At 38.9% G+C, this 13,818-nt stretch overlaps 1 protein-coding gene across 4 annotated transcripts in view; it reads right to left on the reverse strand.

The window, feature by feature from the left end:
* LOC132404848 (probable ATP-dependent RNA helicase DDX4) overlaps positions 1–13,818 on the reverse strand; it is a 74,757-nt gene that overhangs the window by 22,728 nt on the left and 38,211 nt on the right. For all 4 annotated transcript variants that reach the window (XM_059989398.1, XM_059989400.1, XM_059989399.1 and 1 more), the window contains 4 exons: positions 7,774–7,926; positions 6,934–7,088; positions 4,835–4,964; positions 3,996–4,162 (listed from right to left, as the gene is read on the reverse strand). In XM_059989398.1, the coding sequence (XP_059845381.1) occupies positions 3,996–4,162; positions 4,835–4,964; positions 6,934–7,088; positions 7,774–7,926 (605 nt within the window). The remainder of the gene's footprint in view (positions 1–3,995; positions 4,163–4,834; positions 4,965–6,933; positions 7,089–7,773; positions 7,927–13,818) is intronic.

Consider the following 13,818-nt stretch of genomic DNA (forward strand, 5'->3'; position numbering starts at 1 on the left):
CGGAAGCAAAAATCTTTGATTTTAATCATTCCTACCCGACGAGCTGCTCTTATAACTTGTTCTTTGTCATGTACATAATGGAACCGGACAATTACCACCGAAGGTTTGTCTGTAACACTCGGTGATCGACGCCGAATTCTATGTGCCCGATCCAATAAAGGGGGGTTATTCGGGAAAATCGTCGAAAACGCTTCTTTTAAAAGTTGAGCAAAATATTTCGAAGGGTCATCTTTTTCTATGCCGTCTGGAAGACCAACTATACGTAAGTTCTGTCTTCTGGACCGATTCTCAAAATCGTCACTCTTGGCTTTAAGGGCTTCCATCAGCTTAATGGTCGAAATTAAATCCGGTTGCAGTTTTCCAATAGTCAAATCTCGCTTCCGAGCTTCTTCTTGCAGAGACGCAATAAGAGCTTGTTGCTGTTTAATTACTAAATCCGTCTTAACCATGTACTCTTGAAAAGCCTTTATATCTTCTTTAAAAAATTGTTGTAGTTCAGCAAATTTTTTATCCAAAACCTCCATAAGCAATTCAAAAGTTAATTGTGTTTGTTGTGTCGGAGCCTGCTTTTTTCCGTTACCGTTCGGATTACGTCCGGGATCCCGTCCCTTAGACCTGAGAGACATTTCTGTTTGCATATCTTCAAAAGTTCACAACAAACTCTTGGCATTAAATCCAAAAAAAAGAATAAAGAAACTTTCGATATAGGTAAAAATAAGCTGAATAAGGGTGATCAAAGGTTAAAAAAAGTAAAGGTTATGGAGTGAATCCAAAACGGTACTCACTCCATGAGCGTCTCCAGCTGACTCCCCTATTCATTCTCAACCACAAATTACACTGCTGAATTTTGTTTAAATGCTTGCTCAGCATTTCAAAGCTCCAAAGATAAAAGTAAATGCATCACTTACAATGAATGTAGCTGGCATTGTTTAGAATAAACATTGACAGTTTTCCAAATACGAGTAAAAGAGACCAATGCGTACTCAAGATCAAAGAAAACACAGGTTCATTTAGAAGTACATGTATTCAGGCTGCTTATCACTGCAGAATATTTCTGCAATACTTGGGACACATCAGTATGGGTTAAAAAAAAATCACAAGCTTAAAGGCAAAACTATTTAATTTGCCTAACCTTTCAAAAGAAACAAAAAATGTTGCTAAGCAGTTCTGTCCTGAACTATACAAGAATTCCAGGTATGGCTCATGGAAGGCTATCTCAAGGATAGAGAAAAAAAACAATCTGATTGAGGTTAGAGATGAAATCGGATGCACGTCAGTTCTGACAGGGTTTGCAGACCATTATTTCCTACGAAGCAAATTTCAACATCATGAATGGATGTGATGCTTCACTCCCAGATGAGACAAACTCCATATATAAATGCTTTGAAAAGGTGAATAAAACTACACCGTAATCTGTCTCAGAGGCCAACATCACATCTTTCAAGAGGGTGAACCATTCAAGGACATCTTCAATCTTTCACTAAAGCAGTCCGAGGGTCCCACCTGCTTCAAATGGGAGACAATTATATACCAGCGCCCAAGAGCAGTGGTGTGAGCTGCCTGAATGACAATCGCTTAGTAGCACTCACATTGTTTGTGAAAAAGTGCTTTGGGAGTTCGGACAAGACCAGATTCAACTCCTGCTGAAGCAAGGACTTGGACCTGCTGCAATTTGCTTATTGCCACAGTAGGTTTATAGTAGATTCAATCTCACCGGCTGTCCACTCAGCCATCTGAACAATAGTAATACCCATGTCAGGCTGCTGTCTATTGACTGCAGCTCAGTGGTACTCTCTGGTAATATCTATTCTAACTTTTTCTTTAAACCATCAACTCTGGATAAGGCTTTTTTAATATGGAAACCTAAGGGAATGAAAACTTCTTTAGATTTGTTTTCAGAGGATTGTTTAGTGTCTTTTTCGCAGTTAGTGGATAAATATGATATATCTAATACACATTTTTTTTAAAAAGATATTTACAAGTCAGGAATTTTTTTACGTGATTTTTTTTAACCGAACTATCCTTTGGCTTATTCATCAAATTTGGTTTATGCTATTTTTCAGCTTAAACCATTTCAAAAACGATTAATAGCTATTATTTATAAATAGTTAATGAATGCACATATGACGCCCAATGATAAGGTTAAATGTACTTGTGAAATAGAACTTCAACATTCACTTTCAAATGATCAATGGAGTAAAAATGTATTACCTAGTTAATAATTCATCTATCTGTACACAACACTCCCTAATTCAGTTTAAGATAGTACACAGAGCCCATATGTCAAAAGATAAATTAGCACATACTTACTTTTTCTAATATAAGCCCCACCTGTGACAGATGCAATGCTGAGGTGGCTACTCTAACTCATGTTTTTGTCCTGCATAAAGTTAAATAATTTTTGGAGGGAAGTGTTTAGAATATTATCAAAAGTTATAGCTGTGGATTTACAACCCAATTCACTTACAGCAATCTTTAGGATTATTCCAGAGGAAACAGGTAGAGTTCCTGCTTCCACTCAACATGCGATAGCCTTTTCAACTTTACTGGCTAGGAGAGCTATCTTGTTATACTGGAAAGGTTCTAATCCACCTACTGTTTTTAAACAGGCTCTCCTCTATTATGTCCTGTTGAAGTTTGGAGGAAATTAGAAGCCGGACGTTTGACACATCTTTTAACTTCGAGCAAGTCTGGCGACCCTTTCTTTATTCAGTATTTTCATATGATTTAAATTTTATTTTATTTAAGGAAAAATTTTCCTTATCCGCAAAGGTTTAGCGATGACTGGAAGGATGTTTTCTTTCTTTTTTTTCTAATTTTATCCTCAAATGGACTGCCCAATCTTTCTTTTTTTTTGGTTTTAGGTTAGTTTAGCTGGGTTTTTTTCCTTATTATTAAAATTTCCAATCTTTTTTTTTTCTTTATGATTTGTCAAGTGGAGTTGTGGTTTCTTGTTTATAATACTACATAAAACAGCTTAACATTATATTTAGTTGACCTTGACAGTTTCTTTTTTGTTATTTCTACGCCTTCTGCTAAAACTTCTACTCTGATTTGTTTTTCTCTGTTGGAAAATTAATAAAAGAAAGATTGAAGATGAAAATGAGCTCAGTGTTCAACACCATCATATCCTCAATTCTAATCAACAAGCTCCAAAACCTGGGTATCCGCACCTCCCCTTGCAACGAGATCCCTGACTTTCTCACTGAGAGACTACAGTCTGTGCAGATTGGAAAATAACATTTCCTCCTCAGTGACCATCAACACTGGCGCACATCAAGGAACCAAGCCTAGCCCACTGCCCTACTCTCTCTACACCCATGATTCTGTGGCTGGGCACAACTCAAAAAGCATCTTAAATTTGTCAACCACATAATTATTGTTGGCAAAATTTCAGATGGTGACAAGGTGGTGTACAGAAGCAAGACAGATCAGCCAGTTAAGTGGTATTGCAGAAACACCAGTATAAGCAAGGAATTGAGTGTAGACTTCAGGAAGGGAAGTAGAGGGAAGAAACCCCAGTCTTCAAAAGGATCAGCAGTGGAAAGGGAGAGCTGCGTCATGTTCCTAGGTATCAACATCTGATTGATCCATTTACAAAGGAGGCACAAGAGCAGCTATGTTTCATTGGGAGTTTGAGAAGAATTAGTATGTCAAAGAGACAGATTTCCAGCCATATCTGTGGAGACTATTAGCCTCACAACCATTGAGGACACTTTCAAAAGGCAATGCCCCAAGGCAGTGGCATCTATCATTAAGGATCCCCATCATCCAGGTCATGCCTTCTTCCCATCATCACATTTCTGAATAGACAGTGAACCCATGAACATTATCTCAGTATTTTCCCCCTTTCTGCACTACTTTGTAACAAATATACATACACACACACTTATTGTAATTCATAATTATCTACTGCTGCAATGTATACCTCCCACAAAACAATAAGTTTCACAACAATCAGAATTAGGTTTAATGTCAATGAAATTATGTTTTACCTCTGAATCTCTTCAGGAAAAGTAGCACTAAACATCAGAGTCTGACGGTCTTGTTTCTGTGGCATGCCAACCGAGTCTACTAGTTTCCGCATAGCTGGTTCAAATCCCATATCCAACATACGATCTGCTTCATCCAGTATCAAGTACTGGACTTTACCAAGGACAACCTTGGAAATAAAATAGTGCCAAGTCTTAAACCTGTACATAATGTATATGCAGATATGCTGATCTCACTGTCTTAAGCTACTAATAAAATCATATGGGTCACAGATGGCAAGGACAATGTCAAGCTATAACCAGAGGGAAGTGTTGGTGAGGATGACTGTCTAGTTTCTCAAATACATCGGAATTTGCCTTTTTATACAATGATCCCCAAAAATCTAAAACCCTAACAGATGACTACTGCACAGCAAGTAGATAGCAATCTACCTAGAAATTGGGTGTTAACAAGATGCTTCAAAGACTTCAGCAGCTTTTTGGATTCTAATCATCTTGTGAGTGGTACAGGAGTGTACTTGTAATTTCATACAATCACTTCCAGCTGTTAGGCAAAGTAAAATGAAATAGTAATCTTTCTTTTTATCATTTTCCACAAAGCTCAACTTTGTCATCTTGTAGACCTTTACAATCATTCTAGCATGGTGGTAGGGAGAATGAATGGCAGCACCATTACTACCAAAACAAAAAATTCAGGATCCAGTTTCTAAAGGTATAAACTCAAATGCTGATCTCAATTTCTAGATGTTCAGTCAGATGCTCTACTCCTTGTTGATAGAAGGTACAAGCTTTTGCCAACATTAGCAATATTTTTTTTAAGAATATTAAGACTTACAACTTACTTTCCCTTTTGAGATAATATCCAAAAGTCTTCCTGGGGTGCCACACAGTATATTACAGCCTTGCAGAACCTGGCGGATTTGATGTGCTATACTTGTTCCTCCATAGAGTACAACTGGTTTCACAGCAGTTCTGCACAAGCAGAGAAAAATACATCTTTGTAAACATTAATCATTATTAATGATGTCCCTTACTTAAACCTTATCCTTCTTTATGAAATTTCCTCTTAAAATTCACTCTAAAGAAATCAAGCCTAGCTCTTCTGCCTTGGTATTTGACTGGATACAAAACAATGCAGAAACAGACAATGAAATGTAACTTGCTCTTGGCAAGGGTGTTGGAAGTTCCAGGATTTTAAAAGAGATAACAAAAAACAATGTACTAGAAATGTGCAACAAAAATAGAAAAAGTGGAAAACGGATCAAACAGCAGTAAGAGAAAGGGAAACATTTAAATTGTCAGATTTGGAAAAGAGACAAAAATATAGGGCGGGGCAGGGACAGGACACAGATAAGACAAAGACAATGAGCAAAAGGAAATTAATTAGCTACTTGAGGAAAAAATCCAGGAGAGATCGATGTTCATGCCATCAAGTTGGAGATTACCTCGATGGAGGTGTTGCTCCTCCATCCTGACAATGGCCTCATTGTGGCAAAAGAGGCCGTGAACTGACATGTCACAGCAGGAATGAATTTAGGAATCCAAATAGATGGCCACTGAGAAATGAGACTGAGGATGGAGTGAAGGTGCTTGACAAGACAGGCCCCCAATTTACAACAGGCCTCACCTACATATAGGAGGCCACGTCTGGAGCACCAGAAATAATAGACAATCCCAACAGATTCACTGGTGAAGCATCGCCTCACCTGGAAAGGACTATTTTAGGCCCTATAGTAGTAAGAGAGGAGGTGAATGGGTAGGTGTAGCATTTGTCTCTTGCAGGGATAGGTGCCAGTACAGAGATTAGTGGGGTGGAGTGAATGGACAAAGGGAATCACAGAGGGAGAATCCCTCTCCCTTTCTCAATCTGTCTCCATCTCTGGAGACAAACTGTCTAGTGATATTTATAAATCTACCGGTTTCCATGTTCCTGTAAAAAAGCTATTTCCTTTTCTCAATTCCTTTATCTCTGCCACATCTGTTCCCAAATGACACTTTCCTTTTTAAGTCAGAGGTGTCATCCCCCTTCAAAGAAAAGGTTTTCCCTTCCTCCAGTATTGATGCCGTACTCACCTGAATCTCAATTTCCTGGACATCCAGGCTCACCCGATCTTCCTGCTACCTTAGCAGAGTTAGAGTTCCTCTTGTCCTTGCCCACCACCCTGGCTCTCAGCATCCATTCTCCACAAATTCCACATCTTCAACAAGATCCTTCCACGAAACACGCTTTTAGCACCTCACCCTCCGATTCCCTTGTCACTCAACCCTCCCCATTGATTTCCCTCCTGGCACACCCTGCAAGTGACAGAAATGCTACACCTATCCATTCACCTCCTCCCTCACCTCCTTTCAGAGCCCCAGTCATGTCAAATGAGGTAACACTTCATCTGAAAATCTGTCGAGCACCTCCACTCCACCTGCCAAAAAAAGGAATTTCCCAGTGGTCAACTATTTTCATTCCTGTCCCTATTCTTGCTCTGACCATGTCAGTCATGATCTGCTATTTTGCCATGAGGCCACTCTCAGGGTGGAGGAACACCAACTTTTATTGTCTGTCTAGGTAACCTTCAACCTGATCAGAACATCAATTTCTCTTCCACCCCCCACCCCACTATTCCGAGCTCTGGCCTCTTCTCCTTATCTGCCCCATCACCTCCCCCTCTCCTTCCTCTCATGGTCCACTATCTCAGATTCCTTCTCTAGTCCTTTACCTTTCCAATCCACCGAGCTCCACCCATCACCCCAAGCCTGCCTTCCCCTCCCCCCACCCCCATTTTATTCTGGCATCTTCCCCCCTTCCTTTCCAGTTCAGAATTAGAGTCACAGTCAGAAGTGTCAACAGTTTATTCATTTCCATGCATGCTGCTTGACCTGCTGAGTTTCTCCAGCATTGTGTGTGTGGTTGTCTCACATGAGGCAGACAGATGCACAATTTACTTACCCATAAGAAAACTTCCTAGCTTCCAGATATATCTGATTGATCAGCTCACGTGTAGGTGCTACAATGACTACTTCCGGTTGCTGAAACTCATGAGATCGACGAGATGCTGCCTTGCCCTTCAGCAGCATTTCTATTATTGGCAATAGGAAAGCAGCCTGTGACAATTATGTGAAAACAAAATAACAGATTGAATATCATCGAGGGACAACCCTCCAAACCAGGAGAGGGGAAAAAAGCCTGTGTAATTCTCAACTGCTGGCCATTCGAAAAGCAGGAGCACTTTGAACAGAATATTCAGTAAAATTACAAATAAAATGGCATCAGGTACATGGAAGAGATGATCAAGATGCATGATCAGCTTGCAACTTAAAACCTGTAGTGATTTTTATCTTCTATGTAGTATTGTTAAAGGAGTTGCATTGCATACTGTAATCATCATTGGCTATATAGTTAACATTGTGCACCAGGTTAAAAATGAAGATTTAAATGCTTCAGCTCAGAAGTTACTTATGAAAACATCAGCATACTAAGATTAGCTTCCACTCGTGTGGAAGGGATATAGTGAGTGGTCATTTAAAACTCAATTTGTTAAGGGTGGTGGATCTCCAGAATTCCCCACCCCAAATGGCTGTGAAGGCTAGATCATTAGGTGTTTATAGAGGAAGCAGGTAAGTGTCTGAATGAGCAGGGAAACAAAAGCTATGGGGACCTAGTCTAGTAGAGTCATCAAGCGGGAGGCAAATCAGCTATATGTAGTGCATGGCAGACCATGAAGGGCCAGGTGGTTTGTTCCCATTTTCAGAGATTGGAAAATTTACAATGAACATTAATACTTCTCACCGTTTTCCCAGAGCCTGTCTGAGCACATGCCATCAAATCCCGGCCTGCAAGCACAATTGGAATTCCATACTTCTGAACTGGTGTAGGTTTCAGATATCCAGCCTTGCCAATGTTATTGTTCAATGTTTCGCATAGATGAGCTTCATCAAATGTCTAGGGAGAGAAAATAAACTGCAGTGATTCTATCTGAGTAGCCAACAACTTAATGGCATGAACATCAATTTCTCTTAACTTTCAATACATTTCTCAACACCCCCCCCTTTACCATTCCGGCTCCCCTTTGAACCCTTCTCTTCTCACCTGCCCACCACCTCCCTCTTGTGCCCCCTTCCCCCATGGCCACCATGAACTCCTTCCCTCCCACACCTTAATTCTAGTGTCTTGCCCCTTTCTTTCCACTCCTGATGAAGGGTCTCAGCCTGAAATGACAACTCTTTACCCATTGATGCTGCCTGACCTTCTGAGCCCCTTCAGCATTTTGGGGGGGAGGGGGAGGTTATTAATGTTCACTGTACCATTTTACTTGTTACCAATTTCCAACCTCTATGAACAAACCTCTCTATGATAAAACATATGACACCTTTAAACAGACCAGCAAAATTGAAACCATATTATTTACATGTATTAAAAGCTGTTTTCACATGTAGCACCATATTTTCAAGTTTTGAATAACTTTTCAATACATTTCTGACATAAAAGGTCATGGTGAATCACATGTATATACACAATTTAGCACTTGGATCCAGACCAAGCAGGACAGATTGATAGGTATCTGAGTAGTCAGGGCATCAAAGGTTATGGTGAAAAGGCAGGGGAATGGGACTAAAGGGGAGACTGGATCAGCTCATGATGAAATGGCGAAGCAGACTCAATGGGCCAAACTGCCAACTTCTGCCCCTTTGTCTTATGGTCTAAGAGAGGGGAAAAGTGATTTGATGGAAGTTGATTACTCTTCTCCACCACCACACCCTACCGCCACTCCCCAAATGGTACACCAATTACCCTGGAGTTGCTCCCCCAACAACAACTCCTCTTATATCGGCTTACTTTCTGGAGTGATACAAGCTCCATGACAGAACTTAGGACCAATTATAACAATTGTAAAGAAATGGTTTTTGCTGAAATTTTATGCTTCATTAGCAGTAATTATCCAGTTTGGAGCGAAAATCATGTACTATTCTATTAAGCTTTAGAATTTTAAAAGGTATTTTAGTCTAATGTTCAAGTATAGCATTTTTTTTCCGAACGAAGACAAAAACTGTCACTTTGCGTATCAATGACTTCCTCTCCAATAAAACCCAACTTCTGTGAACGTGTTACATCTTATTTGGTGACAGTGTTATTTTATTTTATTTGCTCACATCACTGCAAGGCATGTGATCTATCTACCAAAGTGTCTATTAACCATGACAACAAACCACCTGGACACCAAAGAACAACTTCTTCCATTTTGTTCTATGGTAGCAGAAGTCCAAAGACACAAGTTTAAAGAAATGAATGACACGGATGAAGCCCGCTTACTTTGTGAAATAATAAACTGGTGATGATTTAACTAAATTATCCAAAAACCAAACATTCAGGGTAGTAGTAGTACAATGTAGCAGATCATATAAAAATAGAACAAATCCAAACAGATTTCAGGATTCTAATAACTGGAAAAACATTTGCTCAATTATAATTCATACTAGAATGAGCAAATTACAATATTCAGTTAGTTAATCTTATACAATATATTAGTAATGCTCTTCCTCAGCACATGTTAGGAAGGAGTGAAAGGGCAGTAGCTATTTAGCACATCAGTTTTGTAAGGTGTACAAAACCTTACAAAGATGAGAACAGGATTGAAAATAAAATTTCAAGCAGCCTGCCTGCACTTACTGCTGTACTGAAGCGTTAAGAAAAGATACTGAGATTTAGATCAGAAGATGGTAACACAATTCTACACCTTTCCCCAATTCTTCATCCACCTTGAATAAGCCCAAGGGGAATGGATAAAGTAAATGAAATAGCATGGACATGGGGACTTCCGGTAAGATGACGATTGTTTAGTCGCTCCGAACTTTTGTTCCGTTATTCTTCTTACCTTTGCACTATATGTCTCCCTTCTTAAACCTTAGTTAGGTATTTTATTAGTTCTCTTTTACCTGCCTGCGAACACATCTATCTTATAATGGCTACCAAAAGTACTAAAACCGGGAAAAAGGAAACTTCTACGGCTTTGCCGGCTGACATTCTCGCTGTTTTGGAACAACATTGACAAGGTACTTTAATGGATTTTAGAACTGAATTTAGAACTTCTTTCAACCAGTTGAATGTCAAATTGGATCAGATTAATGCTAGAGTGGATGAACATGCTGAACATTTATCTCGCATTGACTTAACTTCTAAAGATTTAAAATGCCGTGTTCAATATCTTGAAACTCTCTGCTCCAACCTAGAGGAGAACAATAAACTTTTTTCCCAAAATGGTGGATCTTGAAAATCGGAGCAGACATTGCAATCTACGAATTCTTGGTTTGCCAGAGGCCACCGAAAAGGGCTCTCCCGTTGAATTTTTTTTTTCGGGTATTTCTTTTGACTCCACCTGAGCTTGAAAAGGCTCACAGGATGTATGTCCCTCGTGCAATTCTGGGTTCCCGTCCACGGCCGGTCATTTTATGCTTTCATCAATACCAGGTGAAAAACCGTTTGATGATGGAGGCACGCCGCAGAGGTACTTTTGCTTTTCAAAATACGATCATTCGTTTTGTGGAGGATTATGCTTCCCAGGTTCTGAAGATGCGTGCTGAGTTTAAAGGGGTAATGAAAGTGCTTTTTGATCATGGATTCAGACCCTCTCTCCGAAATCTAGCCGATCTTTGAATTATGCTTACTACTGGAGATTATAAGTGGATTAAATCAGTGAAGGAGGCTGAGGCGTTTGTTGGAAGTCTTCCAGCCACCTCGTCTTCTTCGGAACCGGCCTGACCTAAAATGGTTGATCAGTACTTAAAGTAAAACTATTTTTTTCCGAACTCAGACTTTACTTGAATAATTCAGACATTATCTATTGAAACTCTAAAAGCTGTAGTCAATCTCTCCCTGGACTTGGTGCATTTTTTCTAACTAGATAATTAAGTTTAATGTTTCCCTGCAGACTTTTAGGTTTTACTTGTGTAATCTATTTTATTTTTGTATAACTTTATCTGTAGAGATCTACAATTGACTTTAACTTGTTTTGGAGGTTTGGAGTTTTTATTGAAGGCCTCCCTGTTGGTTGATTCATAGTTTAAGTTTTGCTTTTTTTCTGTAAATAGTTGATAAGTACTCTCTTTGAATTTATAATTTCCCCCTTTTCTCCCTCCCTTTTTTTTCTTTTAATCTTTTATAATTTTTCGCGGGTAGGTTAGTTTTAGTTTTCTTCTGATTTTCTCTGTATTAAGTTTTATACTTCTGTTGAAGTTGTTCCTATTTGTAATTCTGTTTTCTAGTACATAAATTAGTTATTATTTGCTATATTATTTATACGGAACTCTTGTTAACGACACAGAACTGGAAGTCATATTTGGGTTAATTTTTTTGGTAGAGCTAGCTGCTTTTTTAAGGTAGCCGTCTAGTTTTGGGTTGCAAGGGTGGGGTGGGTTCTCCAATTCCAATACCACTCACTGTTTCTTTTGTTTTCCATAGTTATTCAGGACATGTCTCTGTTTTGATTCTACGGATCTATGTTTACATTTTTGCTCCCAGACTGTTATTGTACCGCTTGATTTTTTTAATATATGCCTGCTACCTTCTATGCACTAACAATTGATAATGGTTAATACACTTAAATTTTGTGAGCTGGAATGTAAAGGGATTGAATCATCCTGTTAAAAGAAGTAAGGTCTTCTCGCATATTAAACAACTCAAAGCTGACATTATGTTCCTTCAAGAAACTCATATTCGTAGTTTTGATAATTCTCGGCTTTTGTCAAAGTGGGCGGGTCAGCATTTTCATTCATCCTTTGCCACCAAAGCTTTGGGGGGGGGGGGGGTCTCCATCCTTATTAACTCAAATATTCCTTTTGAACTCCATAATAAGATATCTGATACAAATGGCCGTTTTATTATTGTTTCTGGTAAATTGTATAATACTGTTACGTATTCAGGCCACAATAAATATGAGTTCGGCAAGGGTTTCTTATAACAAACAACACGTTTATTAAACACAGAAAACAAACCCCCCAAAAGTAAACAAACACTAACGCAACTGGAAACAAACCGCGGTGCAGCAGCCCAAACAGTTCTTAAAGCGATATTGCTAAAACAGTTCTTTAAAGTGGTATTGCCAAAAGTTCGATATGCTCACGGTCCATTTAAAAGGAGAGACTTTATAAGATGATTTAAATTCTCTTTCACGTTGCTTGGCTTCGATCCCCGACGTCGAACTTCCCACGAAGAATTCACGAAACATAACGGCTTAAAGGCACTGACCTTTCCTTCTCCACTACCTTCAATCCTTTCTGGTTAAACCCAGGGATTAACACGAAGATGGTCAACGAAATCGTTCCAAATAAGAATCAAACAAAGGTCGTCCCCGTTTCACCGTAGAAAGCAATTCTCCTCGATCTTTAACTTCCGAACTTCGATCTTCACTCTCCACTAATTTCCTCGAACTATCAGAATCGTAAAGAACCTGCTGGCAATGACCTCTTAAACTTTAGGCATTAAATAAAACTTCATCTTTCAACTAAACTGCGTCATCACTTAAAACACGCAGTGGCATGAAGTCAACCTGGCAAATCCAGCCACGAACTGCCCCTCCTCACAGGGTGGGGTCTACCTTTTATAACATGTAAAAAAAACCTATACACATGATCTCTGGCGGGAAAATGACGTCATTCCACCATCACAAGACCATCACCTCAAGTCCAGTATAGCTTCAACCCCAGTCACGTGACAAGGGCACCACTGTCATGTGTCACGAGTACGTAACAATACTAAAGTTGTACTAGCAAACCTGTATGCTCCCAATTTTGATGGATGTTAATTTTTTTTGAACGTTTTTTCTCCTCACTACCAGATTTAAACTCATACTCTCTTATACTGGGTGGTGATTTCAATTGTTGGTTAGATCCTAATTTGGATCAATCGTCCTCTGTTACTAGACTACCTACTAAATCTGCCTTAGCTATTCACTCTTTTCTCTCTAATTATGGTATCTCTGATATATGGCATTTCCTTCATCCTACTGAGAAAGATTATTCTTCTTTTTCCACATGTTCACCATACCTTTACTAGAATTGACTACTTTTTACTCGATAATCAACTTATTCCATTTGTCTATTCTTGTGACTATCAGAGTATACTGATTTCTGACCATGCCCCAATTACTCTGTCTTTAAATTTTCCTGGTCTCCCTCAGAGGAATAAACACTGGCGTTTTGACTCGACTTTATCATCGGATGATGATTTTCTAAAATTTATTAAGGATCAGATAACCTTTTATTTTAACACCAATACATCACCTGAAGTGCCATCCCAGATTGTCTGGGATGCCATAAAATCATATTTGAGGGGTGAAATAATCTCCTATACAGAAAATCTTAATAGAAAGTCCTGTGCAGATTGATTAGACCTCATTAATCAGATTAAAGAATTGGATCAACTGTATGCTCAAACTAAGAATCCTGAACTATACAAGAAGCGTGTAGAACTCCAAACTAAATTTAATCTTCTGTCTACTCAACCTGTCGAAAGCCAACTTCTTGAAAGTAAGAGTCGCTTTTATATTCATGGTGACAAATCTGGTAAATTTCTAGCCAATCAGCTGAGGCGTTCCAAAGCCAAACAACATATTACAAAGATCCGGAAGGAGAATGGAGACTTTACATCGGATCACTTAGAAATCAATGACGCATTTAAAAATTTTTATTCTCGACTTTATTCCTCTGAATGAGAATATCTCTGTTGATCATTTTTTAAATAATCTGAATATTCCTTTGCTTTCATCTGATTTTACAGCCAAACTTAATGCGCCTATATCATCAGAAGTATCTTTTGCAATTTCTGCATTGTCGTCAGGGA

This window comes from Hypanus sabinus, chromosome 14 (genome assembly GCF_030144855.1).
Source record: "Hypanus sabinus isolate sHypSab1 chromosome 14, sHypSab1.hap1, whole genome shotgun sequence".
Taxonomy (NCBI): domain Eukaryota; kingdom Metazoa; phylum Chordata; class Chondrichthyes; order Myliobatiformes; family Dasyatidae; genus Hypanus; species Hypanus sabinus.